The following is a 26,678-nucleotide window of genomic DNA, read 5'->3' as shown; positions in this document are numbered from 1 at the left end:
TCTTTAATGAGTCAAATAAGTATTTGATCCCCTATTAATCAGCAAGATTTCTGGCTCCCAGGTGTCTTTTATACAGGCAACAAGCTGAGATAAGGAGCACTTTCTTAAAGGGATTGCTCCTAATCTCAGTTTGTTAGCTACATAAAAGACACCTGTCCACAGAAGCAATCAGTCAGTCAGATTCCAAACTCTCCACCATGGTCAAGACCAAAGAGCTGTCCAAGGATGTCAGGGACAAGATTGTAGACCTACACAAGGCTGGAATGGGCTACAAGACCAACGCCAAGCAGTTGGTGTGATTATTCGCAAATGGAAGAAACACAAAATAACTGTCAATCTCCCTCGGTCTGGGGCTCCATGCAAGATTTCACCTCGTGGAGTTTCAATGATCATGAGAACGGTGAGGAATCAGCCTAGAACTACACGGGAGGATCTTGTCAATGATCTCAAGGGAGCTGGGACCATAGTCACCAAGAAAACAATTGGTAACATTACCCTGTGAAAGACTGAAATCCTGCATCGCCCGCAAGATCCCCCTGCTCAAGAAAGCACATGTACTGCTGGCCAACTACAAGAAACGTCTGACCTCTGTGATTGCCAACAACGGTTTTTCCACCAAGTACTAAGCCATAACTTTTTTTAAATGCTTTTTTCCTGTATTTTTTTTTGTTGTTGTTGTTATTCTGTCTCTCTACCATTAACATTATAGACTGATCATTTCTTTGTCAGTGGGCAAACGTACAAAATCAGCAGGGGATCAAAAAAATTTTCCCCACTGTAAATGCATAACATAAATGCATAACATCTTTAAAGGGATTGTGCACCCATTTTTTTTTTATTTCATCATTTACTCCCCCTTATGTCAGTCCAAACCTGTTTGACTGCCATTCTTCTGAGAAATTAGATATTTTGAGAAATGTCAAAGGAAATACAATCTATGGAAGTCAGTGGTAACCAAAATAGTTGGTTCTTCATAACATTCTTCAAAGCATCTTTAATGAAATGAAGAAAGATTTTTTTAATTTGGGGTAAACTATACAACATTTTAATTCTCTTTATTTATTCTCAAAGGATGCATTAAACTATTAACTAAGTTAAGTTACTATTAGTTAAGTTTTAGAGTACAATTTTAGGCTTCATATAGTAATGTGTATATATTTTTTATAATTTACTGTAGCAATTTAAAGAAGTGTTGACCATGACGAATAGTAAAAATGACTATCCTACGACTTTTAACATGCAGTGTGCAAACTTTTAACATTTAAAAAATGTGCAAAGCTGTCACTGGGGCAAAAAGGTACAAAAGCTTGTACCTTTTTACCACTAAATAGTACAGATTAGTACACATTAAAACTTTTTTAAATGGCGCTGCCTTTTTTCTGAGAGTACCACATCAGAACTGTATCAACTGTATCGTGACATAGACATGTGGGGGCGTGTTTGAATGAGCTGTTTTAGGGGGGCGTGGCAAAGTCTTAACTTTGATAAAGAATATATCTTTGGTTTTGAGACTTTAGTCTTTGCAACTTCAGGGATCTTATCTATGCACAAACAGCTTGTAACACTCCAAAGAGAAAGGAAAACTTGAAATCGCATCATATGACCCCTTTAACATCAGTGTAGAATGTTGTGTGACTGCACTGATGGTAGTTACACCAGTGCTGGAGACATTTGACAATTTTGACATATAGAGAGACTAAAAGATATTTTGTTTTTCTCCCTGTATCATTACCCAGTCTGCTGTGTTCTGTGCAGTATGTTAAAATAATATTCTTTGTAGGCTTCATACATTATCCTATAGCATCTGTCTTGTTTATGATAACATTAGCAGTGACAACATCCAACAAATACACTGTCAGAAATGTCACTTTAAAGACATAATTATACTGTCACGACACAGAGACATGACGAGTAAGCTGATATGCCACACTCGCAAAAAAAAATAAAGTTATGTTGACCATCAACCAGTAAGACAGTTCAACAAGGTCCTGTTTCTCTCTCTACCATTTCCTCCCTGTCTTTCACACATTATGCAGCAACCAGTGGTGAAATTATTCCTTTTTGCATTTGATGATGCAATATCAGTTGCTGGTGTAGCTGTAATTTACCATATTTCATTAAGCGCGCCCTTTACTCTCAGAGAAACACAACATACATCAAATTTTTTAGTCAAACCAAATTTCCAACCCAACCTGCATTAATGACTGTTTTCTGAACAGATTGTTCACTTGATTAGTCATTTTATACACATCATTGCAAAGCACAGTAAGATGTTGAATTGCTGCCAAGAGAATGTATCCCCAAACTGAAAATGAATAAAAGAAGTTCACAGAGGACATTGTAGCAGCAAAACACTGTGTGCCTCGAGTATACCACTTCAGAATTTAACACCTGCCAGGTTTACATTAGAAACACAGACAACAAAATAACAATGAGCTTTTTCTTTTTCTACACATACAAAATCATCAGTGTCGATTCTCGTTCAAAAGAGAAACTGTGAAATATGCATAAATGTTAGATGCAAAAACCAGAGACAGTCTGGACATTTGACATTTTCCTTGTGGATTTGTTTGTTGACACATTCCATATAGGAGACGTTCAAGTTCTCATTGCTTCTGACTGCTAATGCCCTTTTTTAAGGCACAGCTCTTCTGTTCAGCAGTTCATTTACAATGAATTCAAGAGTCTGAAAAGGTCCTCAGGCACTGTCCCCCATGTCAGAGCACAAACTGTTGGGTGTTTCTAAAAATTCTCTGGCAAAATGCCCTTCCTGTTACAGTGAGCTATTTTATACTAATATAGATTCATAGTCATGATGTTCCTATAGTCAGAGCATCATGCGCCTAGGCACTTCAGTCAGATGTGACTTAGACTCATAGCCTTTTCCATGGAAATTTCCATGTTGTTGCCTTGTGGCCTTGAAATTCAGTGTAATTTTTAACAAACCTCAGGGTGATTTCCTCAGGTTTAAAAGGGTGATTGCAATCAGCTAATACATCCAAAAATGACACTGGGCATACTTTGGCAGCCAGTGAGATGTCATTTCATTTCTCATCTTATTAGGTCAAATCTAAGTCAACAAAATGTTTGTCACACACAGCGTCTGAATTTTAACCCCTCCAGCACAGTCTGCCTGTCTGGCACAATTATTGTCATAAAATTTTAAATTTCATGAAGGAAAAGGCAGCGCACATACTTGCCTAGAAGATGAAATAGATGAAAAGAGATGAAAGATGAACTCATGGTGTCCTCCCAGCAGTAAAACAGTCAAAGAGAAGGGAAAAATCAGCCTTTCATGAGTATCACATCATCTGAGTGCACAGTATCTTTGACCGGGTTCCATGAAATCATTAAGCACCTATAGATCGTACATTACCTGCGAAGAAAGAAAGACAAACAATAGTTACATTTATTCCATCTATAATACTCTGAATGTTTTCTGAAGATTGATTTAGATGCAGTGTCACTTAAACTTTCTTTAATAAAAATAGACCAAAGAGGGACTAGAAAAATCTGCTGATGCCAAAAGGAGATGGAGGGTGAAAATTGTCAATTTAGTGAAGAACATCTGTAAAATTGCCTTGGCTGCCAATAATAAAAAAAGATGTTTATTTACTAAAACATCTGTCATAACGGTAAACTGCTCAGGGATATTTTTTATTTGCCAGTTTAATGATGTGGATTTTGGAAATTTGCAATGCACAAATCCTGTTGAATAAGGTTGTTTTATGAGGTCAGTATTTCTCATTATATCCCATTATATAAATTCTGTATTTTATATGAGCTAAGGTTTAGAGTTTATGATTTTTTTATGTTTTTGAAAAACATGTAATGTCTCATGCTCTCTAAATCTGCATCTATTTGACACAAAATATGAAAAAAAGCTTCATTAAAAAGTTGCATTTAAAATTGTATTAATATTTCAAAATGTTTTCTGTTTTCCAGGAGCCATTGCTGAGGTCTTCAGTGTCCTATCATGATGATTTGGATGAAAAATGTTATGCTGCTTAATATTTTTGTGGAAACTATTTTTTTTTTCATTGTTCTTTGATGAACAGAAAGTTCAAACAAACAGTGTTCATTTAAAATAGAGAACTTGAAACATTTTAAATGCATTTACTGTCATTTCTTCTCAATTAAATAAATACATAAAAATATTACATACTTGTAAAAGTATATCGTATCAAGTATATCAAGGACAGTATTCTCTTACACACAAACCTTCTCCAGATCTTCCATGATCAGATCCTGTTCTTTCACATTTTCCTTGCCTGATGACTGGCTCCTTTCACCTAGACCCCTCCCACTGCCCACCGACACCATCTCTTGGATGAGCACCTGTCCAGGTCTCGGACCTCCAGCCTCCAGTGCAGACTCCTTGGTCAGGGGCAAGTTGGCAGGTAATACAGCGTTCCCCTGCAGACGGTGAGAGTAGCTCCTCCTCTTGCCTGAATGGGCTGAGCAGAGCTGAAGCTTAAAGGCTGCCTTGAAACCTTTGCGAAAGTTCTCATTGAAAAACCCATAGACTATGGGATTGACGCTGCTGTTACAGAACGCCAGCCAGTGGGCCAGAGGATAAAAATAGATGTTAATAATACGATGCTGACGCTCACTCAGGCTTGCGTAGTCACTCAGCATCATGAGTGCCCACAATGGCAACCATGACAGGATGAAGAGTAGGGCCACCACTAGCAACATTTTAATGACCCGCTTCTTTTTCCGGGACACCAGCTGACGACTTTCATATCTGCTGTTTTTCCCAACACTAGAACCGGAGCCTGAGGTCCCAACTTGGCTCACAGGGACAGGCATGGATGTTTTGAAGAGAGTGATTCCAATCCGGGCGTACATGATGACAATTAGGGTCAGAGGTGCCAAATAAATGTTAGCAAAGAGTACTGTAGTGTAAATCTTGCGCATCTCCTGGTTTGGCCAGTTTTCACGGCACCAGTAGAAGGGTTGTGTGGTGTTGCCGTCGCTTAGCAAGATGGAGACTCTGTGCTCTTTGGTGACCTGTAGCATGACACCAGACGGACACATGATGGAGATGGCCAGAACCCAGATGATGATGATGATGAGGGTGGAGGTGGAGATAGTAAGCTTCTGTTTGAAGGGATAGACAATGCAGCGGAATCTGACACATTAATATAAAACAAGGAGGAGAGTGTGACGAAAGACATTAAATGTGAGAGGAAAAGAGACGGGTGACAGAAAACAGAGCAGAGGAGATTGAGACAGAAACAGAAAATAAGTGTTTCAAGAAAGCGTTTTAAGGATAAATGTACAATAAATATAAACCTGAAGATAATCCTTTTATTACATTTAAATTTTAAATGTACACTACCATTCAGAAGTTTGGGGTCAAATAAGAAATTATACTTATATAAATGTCATTTTTCTGCACAAATGTTTCTGTACAAATGTAGCAGATTTATGATGATTTCTGAAGGATCATGTGACACTGACTGAAGATAGAGTAATTCAGCTCTGCCATAACAGGAATAAATTGCAATAACATTTTACAGTACTGTTTTTGCGGTATTTAAATCAAATAAATGCAGCTTTGATGAGCACAAGAGGCTTCTTTTAAAAAACATTTAAAATCTTACAGACCCCAAAAATTGAGCGGTAGTGTACATAAAACACAAAAATATGTATATTTCGATAACACAATTAACTACAAATATATTGACTTTTTTTAGCCCACCTGTCAACAGCAATGGCCACTAGCGTGAAGACAGAGGCAGATACAGATATTCCCTGTACCATCCCACTCAACTTACACACCAAACTGCCAAAAGGCCAGCCTGCAGAAGAAAATATGAACAACAGGGCAGAAATGACATATATATCTTAAGGAACCATTCACTTTTCATATTATAATTTAGACCATCATTCCCAAATTGTGACATAATTTACAAGCATCTGTATTGAAATTAAATAATTTTGCTATTTAGCACATCTTTAAATACTTTTCTTGTTCATTTTTTCATTTTACTCTCTATGCAAGACAGTCAGTGCGTACATACAATACTGTATTATATTTTTTGTTTCCTACTTGCTTTCTTCCTCAGTTTTATTTACAGTTAATGCAACTTGACAGACAGACTGTGAAGACTTCACAATGGGGACTTTTTGATCTCTCTTTTTCTCTCACTCCCATTTGGTTTTCTCGCTCACTTACTCTCTTTTTCACTTATTGACACCACTTTAACACATTCCCTTGACTCTTTCAGCTTACAAAGTGGAGCTGGCACTTTTTGTGTGTTGAGTGGTGTTAGCTGAGGGGATTATAGAAGAAACTGATGAGAAGAACAGAGCTCAGTCACTTGGAGACCTATTGTTTTTGTTCACCTCTTATGAGAGTAAACCCAGAAGATCCTTTTAAGAGGCTGATTAAATTTGGAGATATTGTGAAGCAGCTGGTCGATTTGTGGGTATGAATAATAATGACAGATGAAGAGTTTTTAAAATACAGATGGTGTAAGAGAAAATGACTCTGAAGAACAGAGGTGGAAGAAGTGGGAGAGAAAAAAAAGAATTGGGTAGAGATTGTGAGACAGTAGGAGAGAGTAAGACAGCAAACGAAAGAATTAATGAGAGAAACGGGAGCCAACAAATCTATAGACAATGTCAGGGGTCATTCAGTATTAAAGGTTCACCTTTCCTCTTCAGAGAACTAAAAACAATCCAGATCCAGACTGGCTTATATATATACTGTATGTATGTATGTGTATATATATATATATATATATATATATATATATATATATATATATATATATATATATATATATATATATATATATATATATATATATATATATATATATATATATATATATATATATATATGTAGAACATGAAGATTGTGGTGTTCTAGGAATAAGAGCAAAAGCTTTAAAAGGAAGATTTTCTCCATCTTAATCATAACGGTCATAGGATCATGTCACTTCTGATTCTTATAAGGATCATAGTCAGTGAAGTAAATCTCCCACAGCTATTATTAATCATGCTGGCATGTTCATGTTACAGGCCAGTTAGGGTAGATTGGAAAGCAGCCTTGATTCAGTCAGAAATACTTGATTCTGCTGTGGCTTCATTTGGAACAGATTACGTCTGATAATACAGTGTCAAAAAAACTAACTTTTTGCAATTTTGTTGTTTGTGTGAATATTACCACTCTTGTTCGTGTGTTGTCCAATTATAATAAAAGATGTGAATCTATAATGAGTTGGATGTTCTTTACTATTGGGAACAAGAGTCTTTGTGAAAAAATACTTTTGTTGGTAGTCAGACACAATGGAGGATGTTTATTTTTGAGTTGTCTTGGATGTACTGCAACAGATTGTTACAAAGTTCATTTTGATGAGGGGGAATAAAGAGTAATGGGTAAACTTTGTCTGTCTGTAAAATACTTTCTAGCCAACTTTCCGAGTCTGAGATTAATTAGCATTCAGGTGGCATTCAGCCTACAGTTTCATTTTTTTTGTAAGTCTGTTGTAGGTCTGTATTAGATACACTTTGAAAATAGAAACCTTTTCCCCCATCCCGCATGTTGACAGGATTGTGATTTGTTGTTTGTGATGCAGGGGTTGTTTCAAAATGCATTATTGAGACTAATTTTGGTACACCGCCATTTTAAAGAGAAGATTCTGTTTGAATGAATTTGCGTGTGGTTTGTCACATTAAAAACACCAGACAGACATGTAAACAACATTAAAAACTTGAAGACCCACAGGGTTTTTTTTCTTTCTGTTTTTCACTTTCAATTTACGTAGTAGAGCTGAACTGAGGGTGAAGGCCATTCCTTTGGGAGCATAAATCCATTTACTCTGTGCACTCTCAGAAATAAAGGTACAAAAGCTGTCACTTGGGCGGTACCTTTTCAAAAGGTACATGTTTGTACCTCAAGGGTCCATTCCGGTACCTTAAATGTACGTATTAGTACTTAAAGTGTACATATTTGAACCTAATACGTACTAAATTGTACCTTTTGAAAAGGTACCGCCCCAGTTTTTGTACCTTTATTTCTGAGAGTGTATCTTCGTATTTTTTTTTTAGCATGGGGGACCTTACAAATGTTTATCTGTCCTTGTGTCTTCATCTACTATTACTTGTGACCTTGAAGGCCAGGACAGACTCAACTCATAATTAAGCTAAGAAAAGAAAACAACATTTACATTTACATTTATGCATTTAGCAGACGCTTTTATCCAAAGCAACTTACATTGCATTCAAGTTACAGTTTTGACATTTTTATCAGCTCTATCAACATATTTCGTCTGTCTTTGTCTTTTCAATTGTCCGATGTGATTCATGCGTTAGCAGAAGATCTGTTCATGGCACTTAATGTCAGTCATCAAGCTATATGAGCTCATGTGAATGAATGAAAAGGTGAAGGTCAGTTTAGAGAACAGTTAACAACAACAGGTCTCAGGTTCAGAACAATTATTGCAAAATAGGATGGCAAATACGAGGTCATACATAAAATAAAATTACAGCAAGATAAGAAGATAAAACATAAAACATATAAACACACTATACCTAACAGGCATATAACACAGCAAATGCACTATTGATTATAATCTAAGGAGATAAGCCTGTGAGTATCAATTTCCACCATCAATAAGAGCTCTGCTGGCATTTGCTGTAAGCGAATTGCAATAGTATCATGAGCTCTTTGTTTTTTCTGGGGTTAAAGTGAACTATTATGTGAAATAAAACATGACATGCCTGCAAACTCAAGACAGGCGAAAAATGTATGACCAAAACATTTCATTACGTTACTGTATTAAAATATTAAATGCATAATAAATCTAATAAACACATTGTTGTGGGACCCTAGAAATAATAACTGAAAAAAAATGTATAAAATGTTTTACACAGCTGATTTTGTTATTTTGCATTGTGAACTGTAAGATCAAGAAGATTTAATGCAGCATATGAAAACATGGTTTGTGAATCAGAGGCTGTTCTCTGTTTGTTTGTTTTTTTGGAAAAACTCAAAAGATGCCTATTCCCTAATCGCATGTACACCCACTGCTGTACTCAAGCACACAATCGGCCGGACAGTCATATACAGTAATACTGAAATTTACAAAGATTTATATCATTAAATGCTAAAACCATCAAATCATATCAAGAACAGTTGGTGGTCAAAACAGCATTTACTGGCATGGGTTAGAGCACTTATGTGTTGCACTGTAGTCACCTTTCTGAGGTCAGCAGATACAGTATGCTATTTGCTGAGGACACAAATCCAAAGATCTCAAACGTGGATTTATTAAACTTACATTTACTGTGATTAAGGGTCATGTTTTTTTCTTTAATTCTCTGAATAGTGCCGTAAGCCTGCTGTCATGGTCTGCTCATGTCGAACTGCACACAATGGTATTGTCGCTGAGGTCCTTGAAATGCCTTGGAGTGTTTGGTGCATTGCATTTTCCAGCAGATCAAATACCAAAATTGAGGCACTGAGGCTCTGACCCTAGTTTATGTTTTTATGTGCTGCTGGGATGCAGCATAGTATACAGCTGAGAACACATTCAACTCATCTGTTGTTGTCAGAAGGTGACGTTCACACAAAACAGGAAAATCTTCCTGCCATATGTCATCACTTGTTCTTGCTTTGCCTCGGCTTTGAAAGTGTGAGTTGTGGAGCCAGTTACAAAGAGGTGTTACATGCGAGGCTTTAGGTGGAAAAGCACCTCTGGTGAGGGTGAAACGTTGGTTGTACATCAAGATTTATGTCATCTTGACCTAAAGCTTCTTTAGGCAGCTTATCTGCTGCAGTCCTGTTGGTTGGGACATAGCTGAGGGAGTTCAGTGTTTTAATGAGATTCGGCTCCTCAGCTGTTTGGTAGCTCAGCAAAGAGCAGCCGTCATCAGGTATCACATAGAAAGTTCCTCGGGTTGTGTTACTATGTGACAGGTAAATGTACCCAGGATAGAAAGTATGTGCTTGGAACATAAGAGAATATTTGGATGCTAGTTGGCCGTAGATCTGGTGGCTGATGCTGGAATTTATAGGTGCTGTCAAATTAGTGATTATTAGTATGCCTGCGTTCATAAAAAAAAAAAAAAATCAACATTTCATATTCTAATGTTGTGAAGGATAAATTCACTTGTAGCATTTAGAACAAATGCATTTTTAGCTGTTGGTGTTTTTTTATTTAGCCAAAATAGCCTTTTATCTGTCATCAGTCATTATATGAAAATCTGTGCACCCCATTTTAATTGTTTGTGGCCATTCGTATCTACACCTTTTATTGTGTTGTTATATGCCTGAGTGTTGTTATATGCCTGATGCTTGTAATTCTGAAATTTCAAGGGGTCTACCATGTGGTAGGAGATCTTACAGAGACAAATCATCCTATCTCAGAGCACAGCTAAAATGTCTGGAGGACGTGCAGCTCTGAATAATTTGTGCTTTGAAATCATAGTTCTTTGCATGCATTTGAAGCCTTGTGGTCTACATTTTTCAGTTGGTGAATGCATTACATATCTGGTTCTGTGCAGTTCATATCGCATGTTTCTTTCAGTGTTTAAGTTTTGATACATACATTTTTATCTGCTGTCTTATCAATGTTGCAAATGTTGTCAGTTCTCATGGCTCATCATTCAGACACTGATAATGCTCAGATGATGATTTAATCCTCTTTGTTCCACTCTCTGTGGAAAAATCTTGCATTGGCTTTATTTATTTACACTGTACTGTATTTAGAACTTTGCCTATCAGATCATATTCCAGATTGCATGCTTTGCATGCTTGGCCATCACAACAGACTCATGTGATGCTAAAGCCTTTTTGTATGTCGCTCTGTAAATGTAGAGCATCTGCTAAATGTCATAAATGTAAATGTCATGCACTTTCTATTCAGCCATAAGCAGGAGAAAATGCTTTGAGTCTCAAATGAGTCTGCTTTGAGAATCAAACTGCTTTGCAAAATCTTTTATTGTACTGTCTTTCCAGTATGCTGCATAATTTCTTCTGTTCATTTTTGCATTCACTTCCTTATCACAATGAGATGGTTCTTCCCATTAACAGATTGGACGCTTGTTATGCTCCAGGGGAACACATCCCGCTGGCCAGGATTAGTTAGAAGAATTGCGATTCATGACAGTTCTGTGAGGTCTATCGTGATTGTGATTGTAGATTGTCTGATGAATAAGCACACTCGGTAGGCTTTAAAGTTTGTAATGATTGCATGGTAACCAGATGAAAGACAGAAGGATGCAACCAGTGAAAAATGCCATTATACTCTCTCAAGGAGCCACTGCACAAAAGGTACTCCTTTCAGGGGGGGACATTCTGCTCAGTTTAACAGCCATCACTGTGATGTAGAGGAATGGGCCAATTTCAACGTGTTCAGGATGAGCTTGTTCAGTGAGATTCACTTGATTGCCTACAAATTGCCTACACTTTCTTCTATGATTAGTTCTATAATGCCTGAGCATTCATTCTCTTGAAATAATGATTAATTAAATGTGTATCAAGTGCCTTTCGTAAGCACCTATCCACAAAAACATACTAAACAAGACAAGACTACCTTACTCATATAAACAATTTCTCAACTGTGGCAATTTTAGGCTGCCTGGTGTTATCACATTTGTCCCCCTTCAATGAAAAGTTAATACTTTTTATGTCACCACTGCAGAGGATGCGGGCAGGTATACACAACAGGTGAACTGCTAATATTTGGACTGTGGGTCCAATAGCCAAGACTACTGGATTTTGTCTCAATTCGGTACCCGCTGATTGGCATCTGCATTCAAACAGTCCCATGTTTATTTGTTTTTATGCTCTGTAAAGGTTTCTATTTACAACACAATTTGCAATATTGAGCATTGTAGCCAATCACACTGAAATGGAAATGATTGACAGCTTGTTCACGAGTTCACACTTACATATATTTAGCACGAGTAAAGTAATGCGTATTTGGCGATTATGGTAATACACAGTTGGCGTGATGTCCTGGGGAAAGGCTCCGAGCTCGGGAATGGCCCGAACCCAGAGTACCCTCCATAGTGTGGTGAGAACTCTAGTGATACTTTTGGGTGGAGAAGGGGCGGTGGAGGGATGCTGATTAACCGTCAAATGAATAGAGGTATGTCAGCTGTATTTATATCCGTGCATCGATTAACTTGAGTGTGTATAATTAGGCTACTTGTGTTTAATTAGGCTAAGTATCTGATGTACTCCTCCCGAACTTTGTTAATAAAACATCATATTATAAAAAGGAAGCACTCTTTGCTCGCTTTCTATTCACAATTTGTATAAATATTTTATTTTTCATGCTGCTAAGAGGACCAGAGGCGACTGACTGTATGCACTGCAGATACAAGGCAACAGCATTTAAACGCAGAGTAAATCTGTTTAAAAGGCTCATGGTGTCAAGGCGTCTGTATAGCCTGTGGTATTTGTTTAAAATAGCCTGTATGGGTGGATTTTTCATGTGATGTAGGCAAAAGTTTTGTATTGCTTACGCAATGAATGCACATTCTCTTTTTTTCTGTTAATTATTACCGTGTTGGGCTACGCGTCTATTGTTCTTAAATGCATCGACTCCTAATGCCAATTATTGGTTTGATTGCTTTTGTGATGTAGGCAAAGGTTTTGTATTGCTTACACAATGAATGCACATTCTCTTTTTTCTGTTAATTATTACCATGTTGGGCTACATGTCTAATTTTTTTGTTCGAGTCACAGTGTTTATGTCAAACAGGTCAGATTGGGTACAGAATCAAATTAGTACTGTTGTCGGATAACGGGTTGTGTGTTCTGAGAAGTACTGCATGTATGGGGCGGGTTTACCAAACAGGACCCGTGCAGGACTCTGCACTACTGCAGAGATCAACACATATTTTTCTGATGGAAACTATACTAGTGGGTGTTTGACATAATTTCCTACCTACGCTAGTTTGGAATCATGCACTATACAAATAGGCTTGACATAAGTTGCCTTAGGAAATAACTCTGCAAAGCATCATGGGAATGTGTTGTTTTGCTCTCACCCTCTTATAAAAGTTTAGTGCATTTAGTACCCAAAATGAAAGCTCTCTTCTCTATGTTGAGCTCGTATATTCCCCATGGTTTATGTCAGAATGTGGTTGAGACGTCCATGCTTTTCCTGTGGAATTGGGTTACTTTTTAACTTGTGTCACTTTTTAGCTGCCTAAAGAAGGTTTAGGTCAAGATGACATAAATCTTGATGTACAACCAACGTTTCACCCTCACCAGAGGTGCTTTTCCACCTAAGGCCTCGCATGTAACACCTCTTTGTAACTGGCTCCACAACTCACACTTTCAAAGCCGAGGCAAAGCAAGAACAAGTGATGACTTTTTACTTTTTGTTGCTGCAGGTTGATTTTTTTTTTTTTTTGACTGACACTTTATTTTAAGGTGTCCTTGTTACAGTGTAATTATACATTTAAGTACTGAGTAATATTAAAACCTACATGTACTTACTATATGGTTAGGGTTAGGATTAGGGTTTGGCTTAGGGTTACTTGCATGTACAGTGCCCTCCAAAAATACTGGAACAGTAAGGCCAATTCCTTTATTTTTGCTGTAGAACATTTGGGTTTGACATCAAAAGATGAATATGAGATGAGAGATTAACATTTCAGCTTTTATTTACAGGTAGTTTCATCTGGGTCTGATACACAACTTAGAAGCTCGCACCTTTTGTTTGAACCCACCCATTTTTCATGTTACCAAAAGTGTTGGAACATGTGACTGACAGGTGTGTTTTGTTGCCCTGGTGTGTCCAAATTAATTGATTATTCAAACAATAAACAGCACTGAATGTCTGCGATCAGTTTCAGATCCGTGCAGACTGCATTTATAGTTAGTTAGACGTGTAACCAACATGAAAACCAGAGAGGTGTGTGAGTGAAAGTGTAAAATGAGTGAAAAACGAGCAATTGTGAAGCTGAGAGAAGATGAAAAATCAATCAAACCACTGCACAAACACTGGCAATAGCAAGTACAACCATTTGGAATCTCCTGAGGAAGAAAGAAACCACTGGTGTACTAACACCTCAAACGGGTAGATCAAGGAAACATCTGCAGTTGATGACAGAAACATTGTGACAGCTGTAAAGAAAGACCCTAAAACAACTGTTAGTGACATCAGCAACAACCTCCAGAGGGTAGGAGTGAAGGTATCACAATCTACTGTTCACAGAAGACTTCATGAACAAAAGTACAGAGGCTACACCAGAAGATGCAGACCACTCATTAGCAAGAAGAATAGGAGACGAGCCTCAAAAATTCTGGGACAAGGTTTTATGGACTGATTTTATGGACCAAATTGATGGAAAGGCTAAAGTTTGGAGAAAGAAAGGATCTGCTCATGATCCAGATGAAAATACCTGTAAATAAAAGCTGAAATGTTAATCTCTCATCTCATATTCATCTTTTGTGTCAAACCCAAATGTTTTCAGTCTACAGCAAAAATAAAGGAACTGGCCTTATTGTTCCAATACTTTTGGAGGGCACTGTAATTATGCATACAGTCATTTATTGTTATTATAATAGTAAGTACATGCAAAGTGTAACAAGGACACCTTAAAATAAAGTGTTACCAAATATTTTATATTTTACCTAAAACTGTGAGGGAGTGGCACTTGTATGGAACCTTTAAAAAAAAAAAACAGATTAGCCTACTACTATAAAGTAATTTTAGTTATGGGTGTTTTAATATTTGGGCTAAGGTTATTGGGCTAGTTTTGAGCTTTTTTATTCACCTTTCGGCTAGTGGCAACCCTGGGGATGATGCAGTTTGACTTTGGCTTGGTTTGTCTTTGATGATATCTTTATTCAGAATTTGCAGTGTGGCCATCAAAGTCATAGCTTGCCATTTGGTATTTTTATTAGACCAGCAATGGATGAAGATGACGATAATGGGATATTAAACAAACACAAATGTCGGAACGATTGTTTGTTTATAGGTGAATATGTGAGATTAGCTTGGGTAGAAAATGAAATAGGGCTTGTTATGCAGACATCAACAGTTCAATGTGTGATGCTGCGCTGTAGACTGGGGATTGTGGGTGACTCCTTTTTGAAACTCTGAATGAATTGAACCATTTGCTTTGCAGAATGATTCACTGTTTTAAAGCATTTGAAAAACCACAGGCTGATGGAACCTGCTGATCAAAAAAGTGAAAGTGCAGTGGAGAAAATGAGTGGAATGTTTGAAACGAGGTCCAAACCACTGATTCGAAACAAAAGATCCATAATAGATACTTGCAGTATCTATTATATAATACACATTTAAATATAAACTACAATAATACAATTTCAAAGCAATTGTGTTGGAATTTTAAGTGAGTAACCACCTAGTAGATGATCATAGTAGCAGCAGAAGGAACAAAATAATATATAAATAGTAAAATACAGTACATGCAAAATAATATTTACTGTATACATATATTTAACAACAATGATTTTTTTTGTATGTTTGAACAAATATAGTTAAGGTTTCACAATAACAAGATTGCCCTTACCTGTGATGATGTTGTCCACCAATGTTGTAGGCATGCAGAAGATGCCAACCAGCAGGTCACTGATGGCCAGGTTGAGAATGAAGAGATTGGTGACCGTACGCATGTTCTTGCTCCTTAGCACAATGAAGCACACCACACCATTTCCCACCATGCACACAATAAAGATGAGGAGGTAGGATACAATGAAGATAGCGGACACCAAGGGCTCATGCAGATAGAAGTCCACGTAGGTGACGTCTGGATTAGGATATGGAGGAGAGGAGGCATAGTTCACTGAAACGTTGTTGCCGTTCTCCACAGGGGAGAAGAATGGAGATGATACAGTGGAGTTTAGGTCCAATAGTTTCAACGCCATCTTTCTGAGGAGAGAGAGAAAATAAAGAATATCACATTACCACACATTAACATGCAGTGTGCGTTAAATGTTATAAATCCTATTCCATTATTTAACCAACTATTTGTGTGCAGTTGCCTGTGCTTTGCATGGCTAAAATGGGGAGGTTATGAATCATTTAAATTGTATTCACATCTTATAAAAGAAATTCCATTATGTCACTTAAGAGCACTGCAGGAGAATCTGTGCATGGTTACAATCTTTAATCTATGTGGATAGCAAGCTCCTTTCCTCTGACTTGAAAGCTTAAGGCGAGGTCACATATGCAGATAAACAAGTGTGACATACAGGATATGACATACAAAATGCATGAAGGAGATAAGGCACGTGGTTTATTGACCCTTTTTTCCAGTCCCCCTAATATAGTTTAAAATGTAGTGCAATTTCTGCTTTGTTTTGTATGCTTGAGTATTTTATGAAATACCAATATTTTGAATGTGAATGTACTCTTGTTGAGGGATCTGTATGTAGTACAAGACTTGAAGAGATGGGAGCAATGAGGTGTAAAAGCTCAAGTTCAAGTAGGGTTAGGATGTGACAGCACATTACAGATGTTTTTATTGAATTATTTGGTTTTAATGTCAGAAATGAAATGTCCTATTGAATCATGTTGCCAGAGATCTCTAATCATATTTCACAGCAGTCTGGTGAAGTATTTCTAAACGGCAGACGGCGTGTATAATTCAAGGTTCAATTCACATGGATTTACTGTCATTTTCACCTTCACCTTGACTATTCTTTGAAATGAAAGAACAGTAGTTTTTCTATAAAAGACACATGCAACCATATTAGTGGCACAAACCAGCAATTTCAGCAAGGATGCGTTTCAAAATAAATGCTTCAGACACATTAGAAAATTAAAGATAATATGATGGTCCACAAACACTTAAAGCTTAAAAAAATAATTGCACTTGAACAGACGCTACTATGCTGCCAATGAAAACACATTTGAGTGACAAACCTTCCCTAGTTTGTTATTGAAGTGCGTGCAGTCTGTTTTAATAAAAATACAGAGCGGCCAGAAACAAGCTGCATTTATTCATAAGAATTAAGTTGTTCTAAAGCTGATTTTTTAATCAAGTTGACTTGTAATTATTTTTAAAAGAGTTATTAAGCTGCAGCCTTGATGTTTGTCCTTCATAACTCTTGATCAACATTTCATATATGTAAATATAAAATGACCATGCATCAGTTATTTATAGTCTGTTTTGACAGAACTTAATTTGTATTCAAAGTCATTTTTCTCTTTCAGATTACTGCTGTCTTAAACAATTGATGTGATCTATGTTATTGTGAACTATGTTATTATGATCTCCCCAAGCATCAAATCCCAGCTGATAGTGAGTAGATGAGATGTAAATTATGATTCTCAATATGTCCCATTTGAACTGTCTTGTTGTTTGATTCAAATAATTGTCTTTGGGTTAAATGACTGAACGGCAAATGCAAAAAAGGGGAGTATTGACAGTTTTGTATAAATATTACAGTATATTGTCACTGTATTGCCTTCATGCTCTACAAACACGTACAATACCTGAAAATCATAAATATCAAAACTCATAACTCATAGATATCCTGAAAATGTAAAACTTTTATTATAATACTATATTAATCATAATAATAAAGTAATTACTATAAGTCTCTTTGGCACCAACAATATGCCATCCTGAAACACTGTCACCATATTTTATACAGTTAATTTCTGGCAGTCACAGCTGACATTTTTTTCCATATATTTAACAAGATATTTTTACAGTGTACATTCCTTATTTCTCTTTTGAAAAAGGCATATAAACCAGAAAGTATAATGGCACGGAATGTACCAGAAACAGAAAACACTGAGGTGCTAATGCACTTCCATGGCAGCAGTCTTAATCATAATCATAGTATCTAAATGCAGTATTTGAATTAGGCAGCATTACTCACACCTTTGTGCTCCACTGCTTTATTATCTGACTTAAAGTCTGCGTGAACCGGAAGTTTGCGACCGTTTTTATTCCGTATTGTGATGTACATCCGAGAGAAACAGAATATTGAATGAAGAAAATTGGGCATGGCTTGTTTTTTCTATTGTGAATTGATTGGATGTAGTAAAGTAGGCGTTTCATTCAAAAATGAACACTGAGAGATGGAGGGGCGTGGTTAATGATGTCATGCTCATGCCCAAGCTGTCAAACTGATGTCATCAGAGAAGGCCCATCATTTTAGAGGGGAGGAGCATTTTCAGATTTGGATTAAAGATTATTAAGGCAAATAAAAAAAAATTGTGGATTGACTTGCATGGATGAATTGTTCACCACAAAAATAGCAATGTGCAAAATAAATATAGTCAATTTTGATTTCACGCGGACTTTAATGGCATTTAATCCCCTTCCATCATTTTATCTTCTATCAGGTTCAGTTACAGTGAAAATGCAGTTTTGTTTTTGAAGAGCAAAACCAGGAACAAAGACAATGATTTGTATTGATATATTATAAAACCAATTTAATCCTACAATCTCAGGATTATGAGGCAGTACTAAAAGTGTGCCGACATAGTTTATGTGTGCTGCAGTGAAGTCCCTCATGCTTTCGGCTGCCAGTCAAGAGTTCACATCCACTTAATAGCTCAGTGACACTCATCCATTAAGCTTGAAGACTTGCACACACCGGAGAGATGGACCAGAGACGAGATCTGACAAGATCAACATTAATTTGTCAATTTGCAAAGCAGCTGCACAAAGCTTGGTATTTTTGTCTGTGAGCATGGGCACCTCAATGTCTCTGTACAGAGTTTGAGGCAAATGGAGAGAGCCTATATCATCTATGATGAATTGTGGACAACAAGATAAAGAAGTCAATGTAAAAAGCCATCAGCTAAAAGAAATTATTCTGCATTCAATAACTCTGCTGAACAGTGCTGAGATAAAGTGAACTGTATTAAACAGAGATAAACTGTGCTTTCCCGGACCTCCCATAAGCATAAAGGGACCCCCCATAACACCCCAAAAAAATTACTTTGGGGGGGGGGGGATTGGTCATCTGGCTTTTCAATAAAACTATAATACTTGAAACATGAAACTTAAATGTAAAGTGAAAATGAAAATGAAATAAAAAGATTCCATTGCTGTATTACATTTAGACCTGCTCATGTTACATCATATTTTATTTTTATGCGTGTGTACAGCTCATCATAACCAATCACATTTAGTTGATAATGACTTTATTTGTTTGGTAACACCCCCAAATATCTTATTATTCTATTTGACTTTATTGATTAAAAGAATTTGAGCAAAAGATAATGCACACTTCTAGAAAAAAAGCCTTTATGAAGGTAAAATGTCAATAAAGGGTAAAAATCACTTTAAACTTGTAGGAAAAGATGTGTGTGTGTGTGTGTGTGTATGTGTGTGTGTGTGTGTGTGTGTGCACATTACCCGTGAACTTTAGAGAACAATATACTTTCATGTTTTCATACATATGTGTTGGGCAATTATCGTACTTTATTTATATCCTGTATCTCCCATATTCAGAGACTGAATATATTTTTCAGCCATATGTGGGAAGGGCTTTATAACAGTAAGCTCGCTAAACAAAATATTATTTGTAAATTATCATATATACTTTCTGTCAGTTCAAATCACATTTATTTACATAGCGCTTTATACAATACAGACTGTTTAGTATTCATGCCAATATAAATCAGCACTCCAATTTTAACATTTTGATCATCCCTTGAAACTACTGACAATTCACTTTATGAAACTATTTTATAAAGAATCTTTAACTATTGTTTTAGTTGATCGTTCATTCGCTCAATTAGATCCAGCCACTATTTATGGATTATAAAGTGTCATTTATACCACAGCCTAAAAGGTGAGGGCGACGGCGGATAGATGAAGGCAAATGATGCACTCAAAGAGCTGGTTAGAAGTGCTTCTAATTGTGTGTAATTTTCCTCACAGTCAGCCCACACCAGAAAAAGCTAAGTCTTCCCATAGATTCCAGATATCCTTTATAATAATTCAAGTTATTGATTGATCTGATCTGTTTTGTAATAATATTGTATTTATGTACCTACATGTATCACACTGACATGTGCTGTCCTCTGCTGGCATGAAGAACAATGACCCATGCCACTGAAGGTAAACAACTATACTACAACATCATTTACAGTGCAAATGAAGGAAGGAACTTAAATTCCAAAAAATGTAGGTTTACTTCACTAATTTCATCAAGAACGTACATTAAAGCGATAAAAGCTGGCGTGACTAATTTCTGGACAGACAGCATGATGATTATATAGATATTATATTATATATTATATATATTAGATAACCTATAAAACATAATAGCCTAAATAAAAAATATTTATGGATACTTTGTTATTTATGTGTATTGATATACATTTCAGTCAGCATGACTATCAATAATATTTCATATTAGAATCTACATTGCCTAAAGTAAATAAATTAAAGCAAATTAATCTGAAATAAAGACCTTTAAAAACAATATTTTCCTACCCATATGCAAAACATAAATAAATAAAATAAATACATTCTCACCTTCTATGAGATAAACGTTTCCACTCTTGATTCAGAAGAAACTCTTGTTTGTTTGTTTTTAGCTCAAAGCGAGAAAACATCCGAAAACCGATGTGCAGTGAACTTGTGTTCGGAGTAAACTTGTGCTGTTCACCGGCTGCGCGCTGATTAGTGAACTGCTGCTTCTGCACGCGCTGCTAAGACCTGATGGAGAACTCCCCTCCCTGCTGCTACTGCTGCTGCTACTGCTGCTTCTGAGAGGAAAAGAGGAGGAGAAACAAACTACACACGAGCTGCAATCTCCCCGAAGTGAATAAATACGCAAAAAAAGCTTAGAAAATAACGGGGGGAGGGGGGGTATATGACATAGCATACATATGTCTTTTTTGTGATGTTCTTGTTGAGCTGCTTCCTCATTACAAGCTCATTTTAATGGAAACTGCTTTGATTTACATTATTTATCACCATGGCAAATTTAATAGACCTACAAAGCTTGCTCCATGGACAGACCCACCAATTTAAACCAATTATCCATATCTTCAGTAGCCTAGATTATAGACCTATAATGGAGTGGGTTTTTTGAGCACCATCTCAAAAATGTTTCATAATGATAATTATAGATTCAAAGGTTTTTTTGTGTGACATACCACTTTAAAAGAGCTGACTATGTGGGATGGGGTTACATGGGCTTTCTGCATGATTCACTGTTTATTTTTGCCATAAGATGCCCTCAGGTGTTTAGGGGAGGTTAAGCATATCATCATGGACATTAATAGTTTAAGTATTTTAAATAACCCAGTGCTTTTACTATGCTTGCATTTGTCTTTGATGATAAGGTCACTTGTTCTTACTCCTACTCGACAGATAGAAATTGAAATCTGATGTATTTCAGATTATAATTATTTATTGTTATAAATTAAAGCAAAGCTTTAAATGGATTCTCAACATCTTGCCTCCAAGCAAAATAGGAGTGGGAGGTACAAACTCAATTAAGGGCACAGTTTTAAAATGAATCTTAACCTTTTCGTTCAGTCATTTTCACCATGTCATGTATCACTGCAATCTCTAGAAGTAATCTATATCAATTTCAACTAGTACCCCATGTGTTCAATGAAATATACTGCTGTATTTTTGATGTTGTGGGCCTATATTTCTGCTGGAGGTCCTGGACATCTTGTTTAGACACATGGCATCATGGATTCTATCAAATACCAACAGATAAAAAAGTGACTGACTCTGTTAGAAATCTTATAATGGGCCATGTTTGGTTCTTCCAACCGTACAATAATCCAAATACAAACCTCAAAACAACACAAAAATGGGTCACTGAGCACAAAACCAAGCTTCTGCTCTGACCATTCCAGTCCTTTGACCTGAACCCTGTAAAAAATGAGTGAGGTGAACTGAAGAGAAGAAGCACCGTCATGGAGCTGTGAATCTGAAGGGTCTGGAGTGATTCTGGATGAAGGAATGGTCTCTGATCTCTTGTCAGGTGTTCTCTAACCTCATCAGGCATTATAGGAGAACATTTAGAGCTGTTAAACTGGCAAATGGAGGTTTCAAAAAGTATCTAATAAAAGGGTGCCATTAATTGTGGCCGATGTGTATTAGAGAAAAACATTGATTTCACAATGATATTTCCTCCCATTTTAAATTCTTATTCTCCAATGAAAGGTACATTTTTTGGGAATTTTTTAAATAAAAGATCAAAAGTATTAACAATGCAGATTGATTTTCACAACCTTCTTGGATCATATTTATCAAGGTGTGCCAATAATTCTGACCACGACTGTATTACCTGCATAAACCTACCAGAACCACTCAAATTAGAAATTATTATTAGCATTGTGAATCGGACTAAGTTAAGGAGATAGTTTTGAACACTGGCTGGTTATGAACTTGCCCAAAAATGTATTTAACTTTTAACTTTATTTAATTAACTAAAAAAAGGTACGGATGGCAGCTTTAAGTATCCTTGTTTTTATAACTTTTATTATAAATAGTGTAGCACAGTGTCCCAGGAGCAGCTGGAGGCTGTTTTTCTCTGAGAACGAAAATCTACTATATTTGATGTGCTATGCTGGAATAAAAATATTGTTTATGCATGTACTGACAGGCCATCAAGTACGTCCTTTGTCATTTGGAAGGATCTTTGAAATTGGGCTGACAAAGTTGACATATCAAAGGATAAATATTCTTGATGAGACTCAAATGCACACCTTCATTTTTCTTTCCCTCTCTGTATTCACACCAATTTGATACCTACCACACAGTCAGAAACAAACTAATCCAATTCCATCCCAATATAAAACATACAGTATGCTAATTCTTTGCAGCAGTTTGGAATCCCACAATGTGTGCATGTGCCTGGTATGTTTTCTTTAATTATCTGAATCAGAAATATTGCCACTTTCCCTGTTCTAATTGTGGAATATGTTTCAATATTAAAAACAGAACACTGAAAACAGATCCAGACAGATCCAAGAACACACATAGAATCATTAAATACAAGAACCCAAGGCATTATTTCTCTCTTAGTGTTGTTGAGTGAATGTATTGGTTATCTGGTGTTGTATTCATAATGGATGCCCCCCCCCCCCCCCCCCCCCCACAGCTATGGTGATTGAGAACAAGAGATTTTGCAACCTGAGCAGTCAGACAAAACTCCAAAACCTGAGCACAGCCTGGATTGATTCCAAGACAGCTTGCAACTCAGTGCCACCCACATGCCTCTACTAACTACCTTCATCAGAAATTCAGTGGGCCTCCAAAGGGAAAAATAGAGACCAAATAATAATAAAATAAATGCAAAGTTGACCATATGCTCAGGCATCTTTCAAGATGATGTTATCTCTACTGCTCGTATACCCTTTGGCTCATTTTCCAAATGAGGAAATCTTTTTGAAAGCTCTTTGGCATTTCAATGCCAAACCATCCTGCTCAAAATATGAAACATCTGTGAATACAGTCAATATTTTGGACAGCAACTTGAGGCAGCATGTGTAGACGAAGAGGAAGAAGAACACAAAGTGTCATGGCAAGACAAGTCCATTCATGGCATACTATCACCAGACTGCAGAGGTGGCTGACAGCGGGAAATTGTACCAGTGACTGGAAATGGCAGACGATCCGGCATCTTATAACACATGTATACAGAATATAGACCACCCTCTAAATTGATGATAGCATGCATTGGAACTGGCATATACTTTAAATGAATAGTATCTTCTGAATAGCATGTGCACCGCATGAATACTGTGTACTGAGTTTCTATTTGATAGAAAATCAGTATGCAGATAGTACCAAGATAGCATGCTATTTCAAATCCAGCCTTGTATTTACTGATTAACTGTTAATCCCCAATGAATGCAGCCCAGACTGCACCCGACTCATGTCAAATATGTAAAATAAATCTGAATGGTGACAAGGAGTGGGTTGAAAGTATTGTATAATTCTTAGAAATTAAATGAACTAGACTGTATAAGTGAAACCAATGACGATGAATGGTAGATAGAAGAAGAAACAGTGGTTTAGGTGTTATATGCATAACCACGGCATAATGAATTTGGGAAATAATGTTTTGGTAACCTGTGCTTTGACCATTAATACTTATACCCCCGGTTTCACAGACAAGGCTTAAACTAAAATGCATATTTGAGCTGTCTCAACTGAAAATATCTTGCTCTGACATATCTTAAAATATGTCAGTGTCATTGTTCTGTGCCAAGATGCACACCTTAATGTTTTCTTCTAAGGCATTTTTGTAAAAGTTGCTTAAATATCTTAATTTAACTAAGGCTTAGTCCTGGCTTAAGCTAAACCCCGTTTGTGAAACCCGGCCTGAAAATCTTACTGTTAAATTTAAACGGGTGAAATGCTTTAAATAAAGCATCCTTTTATGTATTGCTTCTACAGAAGAAACCCAGAAAAAGTTAAACTATTAAGTAAAGGTCTTATAACACTGATGCTGAAAAATAGACGACAATGATTTTCCCAAAGGTTTTGCTGCTATATAAGGGAGAGCTGGTTATAGAAGTGTCACATGACAGCAATTTTTTTATTAAATGTTTTAATGCTGTTTAGTCTGTGATTTAAAAGCTTAGAGGATTTTGCTGATCGAGATATAGTTTATGGTTTATTCAGCATTATGATTACAAAAGCAGAATAAGAATCTGTCCAATAACAATGAGAAAGCACTTACTTCTTGCCACATAAAAGGTTTCACTCCCAAATTTCCTTCCAAGGAGGTCTCATATATTTATATGTTTAAAGACTAGTTTGTATTACATGGAGCTTATTATGTTATAGACAACAAGTTGTTTCCAGAATTAATTGGCTTTTATATTGTCATTGTATTAAAGATATAAATTAAAATGTCACCTAGATTTTTTTATTATTATTAAGTTGAGAGCTCACTAAAGATATTCATTATAAGAACAATATAATCACTTCATTTCCAACCAGTGTTTACACTTTATTTTTAACATTTACTTTTCACATTTTCAGTGGACTCTCCTGCAAGATTTCTGTGGACACCCCGGGGGACCATGAAGCCCAGTGTGGGGTGGAAAAAACAATAGTAATGCAAAGCTGTGCTCAGGGCTCTATTTAAGAGACAATAACATTTCTTTCGACACAAAGTGGAACTGGAAACCGCAACTGCAATTTTCTGCATTGAGGGAACATTTGCATGGCTCTTCAGCAGTGAGAATTTAAGCAGGAAATGTAACATGTTTCGTATGCGAAGTGACAGTTATTTTAACCCAAATCGGTTTCTATTAGATCTACTGTTGGTTGGTTATGGCAGTAATAACTAAAACATTCTTCTTGTGAAGGGGATTGGTTGGCTGACAGCAGAAGAGTTAGTCATTGCTTGTACATTTTGTTCAGCGGGTGATGGAAGACTGGAAGACCAGCAATGGACTGTTCGAAAGTTGTGACTGTTGAGAGCTGTCTCAATGGGGAATTCAGTTTTCTCAGCTGGAGTTTTCCGTAAAGCAGCTATACTGACAAGAGATGGCTGGAAAACTATCTACTGCTGCTCCAGATGTAGAAAGCCACTTTATAGTATTGTACATGCCCACATTCAGGGATTTGTAACTAAAAGGACTGGTGTTGCAGCAAAAGTCCAAAAGACTTATCAGCTGGTTGGTGGTCTCTGTTGAAAGGATCCACAGAAAAATGCACTTAGGTTATAAACAGGATATAGATATAACTCAGGATATAAAAGTGCCTTCGTGGAATTGTTTAAACTGACTGAAACACTTATTTTTAAGTGGTTAAAATAATACCCCTTGCTAGTACTAACAAATTTAACATATGGACTATTTGTGAAAGCAAGGCACAATATGTCAAAATTTCAGAACAGATCCAGGGTTGCAGTTGCACCTTGAAGATATTGGAGTGTTTTTGTTTGTTTGTTTTTTGCCATTTGAAAATAAAACAGATTATCACGTACTACATTGTTAAAGATGGACAGTATGAAACTTTGGACACAGCTAAGTAACACAAATGAGATTTCCAAGTTCTCACCTTGCTTGCAACTGCTGTTTATTTCCCATTTCTGAAGAAACCGAATGGAGCCCCAGATATATAAGGGACAATTGTTAGAAGTACAGCACAGCCACTTTAATAGAACATCAAGAGGAACTTTTGACCAATTCTTGATTGAGGTGACACAAAAATAGCAGTGTAGCATTCAGTCAAAGCATGTCTTCTTAGACACTAGTGTGTTTCCCCACAATGAAACGAGTTCAATGAAGGCACAGGCCGTAATTATTTACAGCAGTGCAACAGCTCAAGGACCTATAGAAGGCATTATATGTATTGAATCACTTTGAATTAAAGAAATATAACGGTGTATATGTATATAAAATTGATAACCTCATTGGGTGCTAAGCCCCCCCTTGAAATCCTAGAAATGCCCCTGGTAACCTGTCACATGGAAAGATACATGAATGGTGCTCCACATGTAGCCTGCATGTGCCTCAGTCAGGGACTAAGTCTGTACTGAATGTTAACAAAGTGGACTTCTAATTTCCAATTAGGGAGCATGTCCATCACAACAGAGATATTGTGATGTAGTAATCCTAGTAATCCCCATCCATTTGATTGGCTCTATCACACTCTCCTCTCCACCCGTAGCTGGTGTGTGGTGAGCGCACTGGCGCCGTTGTACTGTGGCTGCCGTCGCATCATCCAAGTGGATGCTGCACACTGGTGGTGGTTGAGGAGAGACCCCCACA

The 26,678-nt window shown here is 36.8% G+C and overlaps 1 protein-coding gene across 1 annotated transcript; it reads right to left on the bottom strand.

Moving 5' to 3' along the window:
• Positions 1-4,209: 4,209 nt before the first annotated feature.
• Positions 4,210-15,871, bottom strand: LOC306869523 (neuropeptide FF receptor 2-like; the record flags this gene model as incomplete). Its single annotated transcript, XM_079416279.1, has 3 exons — positions 4,210-5,134; positions 5,708-5,807; positions 15,517-15,871. The coding sequence occupies 3 exons, from the start codon at positions 15,869-15,871 to the stop codon at positions 4,210-4,212; spliced, it is 1,380 nt and encodes a 459-aa protein (XP_079272405.1).
• Positions 15,872-26,678: the final 10,807 nt, after the last annotated feature.

The sequence above is a fragment of the Barbus barbus genome (genome assembly GCF_936440315.1).
Source record: "Barbus barbus genome assembly, chromosome: 5".
NCBI lineage: Eukaryota > Metazoa > Chordata > Actinopteri > Cypriniformes > Cyprinidae > Barbus > Barbus barbus.
This window is presented reverse-complemented; position numbering and strand designations above follow the sequence as displayed.